The sequence below is a fragment of the Cryptomeria japonica genome, chromosome 3 (assembly GCF_030272615.1).
Source record: "Cryptomeria japonica chromosome 3, Sugi_1.0, whole genome shotgun sequence".
NCBI classification, from domain to species: Eukaryota; Viridiplantae; Streptophyta; class Pinopsida; order Cupressales; family Cupressaceae; genus Cryptomeria; species Cryptomeria japonica.
This window is the reverse complement of record NC_081407.1, coordinates 99424397-99426192: the sequence shown is the minus strand read 5'-3', so window position 1 is coordinate 99426192 and position 1796 is coordinate 99424397. Positions and strand designations below refer to the sequence as shown.

At 38.6% G+C, this 1796-nt stretch overlaps 2 protein-coding genes across 2 annotated transcripts; both read right to left on the bottom strand.

Moving 5' to 3' along the window:
- Nucleotides 1-379: 379 nt before the first annotated feature.
- LOC131873980 (uncharacterized) lies at nucleotides 380-1144 on the bottom strand. Its single transcript, XM_059217174.1, has one exon. The coding sequence runs from the start codon at nucleotides 1142-1144 to the stop codon at nucleotides 380-382; it is 765 nt and encodes a 254-aa protein (XP_059073157.1).
- Nucleotides 1145-1171: 27 nt separating this feature from the next.
- LOC131873979 (secreted RxLR effector protein 78-like) lies at nucleotides 1172-1573 on the bottom strand. Its single transcript, XM_059217173.1, has one exon. It carries the CDS (start codon nucleotides 1571-1573, stop codon nucleotides 1172-1174), a length of 402 nt encoding a protein of 133 aa, XP_059073156.1.
- Between the last annotated feature and the right edge of the window lie 223 nt (nucleotides 1574-1796).

The window sequence follows — 1796 nt, the reverse complement described above, 5'->3', positions numbered from 1 at the left end:
TATTACTCCAACATAGCTTATGTGGCCAATCTATGTTCGTACCCCTTTGTCTTTGTACCTCATATCCCAATTTGACAGTATTTTGTCTTGATTTGGAAACACACCAGAATATCCTATCCTCATCATTAGACACCGGGATACAGCTACTTTTTAGTACTTCTTTCAGAGATTTGCATAGAATCGGATTGCCAATGGATATCTATTTTCATACCCTCTTCCCATCATTTTCCATATTCTGCTTGAAGTAATCCTCGACAAACACACCATAAGTAGACTCGACAAGATCAATCCAATCCTAATCAAAACTATCTGATAGTGCAAGTGCACCATCCCATGTGTCCCTCCAAAATTTTACAGATTTGCCATTACCAATGTGCCATTAAATGTGATCAATTAAATGAATCTGCAATCCCAAAGAAAGTTCCAGGTGGCAGATCCTTGCTTTGCGTTTACCACAATGATAATTCAGCAAGGGTTCTCGGAGTCCAAATATTTCTTCCTGAATATTTTGCACCATAGTCTCTATGTACATCTTCCAAGATAACTTGGCTCCCAACGCAATATTTTGTAGTTCCATTTTCCTTAGTCCGGCTCTGCCATCCTCTTTCAGTAAACACATGGTATCCCAATTAATGAGTGGTATCTTTTTTGTGTCTTTTGCACCCTCCCAAACAAATTTCCTGAGAAGGTTATCAATATTCTTACCAGCAGCAAAGGGCATCTTGAAGAACGACATATAGTAAATAGGAATGGCCGATAGGACAAACTTGACCATTGTCAATCTGCCAGCTTGTGTTAGCCATCTATTCTTCCAAAACTCTGTTTTGGCCGAACAAGATTTCAAAACATCTTCCCAAATCTGAGACTGCCTACATCCTTTCTTAATTCGAATCCCCAAATACTTGATTGGAAGTTCAGAAACTTTTATTCCCAAAAGGTTCGAGATCCTTTGTTGTACCTGCTTGTTGGTGTTTAAGAACAGTTGCGACTTGCCTTTATTCATCACCTGCCTGGATTGTTCAGAGTAGAAATTCAGTGTGCTCATGATGTTCTTATCTTCGACCAACGAGGCATCCCCAAAGATTATTGTGTCATCAGCAAATTGGGAGTGAGTAATAGCATCCAATTGGTTGTGCACTTTCATCCCTTTCCATTTGTTGTTTGCATGTCTTTATTGAATCAATTTCCAAAGAACTTCAGCCATTACCACAAAAAGGGAAGGAGATAAAGGGTCTCCCTGGCGCAGGCCATTAGTGGCTCCGAAGAAGCCACACACGTTTCCATTGACAATCATAAAAAAATTAATAGTAGAGATGCAAAATTTGATACATTCAATCCATTTGTTAGGAAATCCAAATCTTTTCAGAACGCATATTAAGAAATCCCATACAACCCAATCATATGCTTTGGCAACATCAAGTTTAATGACCATGTCTTTCTGTTTCTCTTTGTAAATTGAGTGGATGACTTCTGAGACCAAAATGAAGCTATCAACAATCTTCGGCTCAGGGGTGAAGCCATTTTGGTGTTCTGATATGAGTTTCAGTAATATTTCCTTAATTCTTTCCGCCATGGCTTTGGAGAAAATTTTGTAAATTGTATTACATAGTGAGATGGGGCGATAATCCATCATCAATTCACAGTCCTACTTCTTGGGAAACAATGTTATCAGAGTATGATTGATTTCTTTGACAAATTTATGTTTTTTCCTGAATTCTTCCAACACCGACCAAATGTCTCGTCCCATGAAATCCCAACAATTCTGAAAGAACTCGGCAATTATACCACCAGGTCCA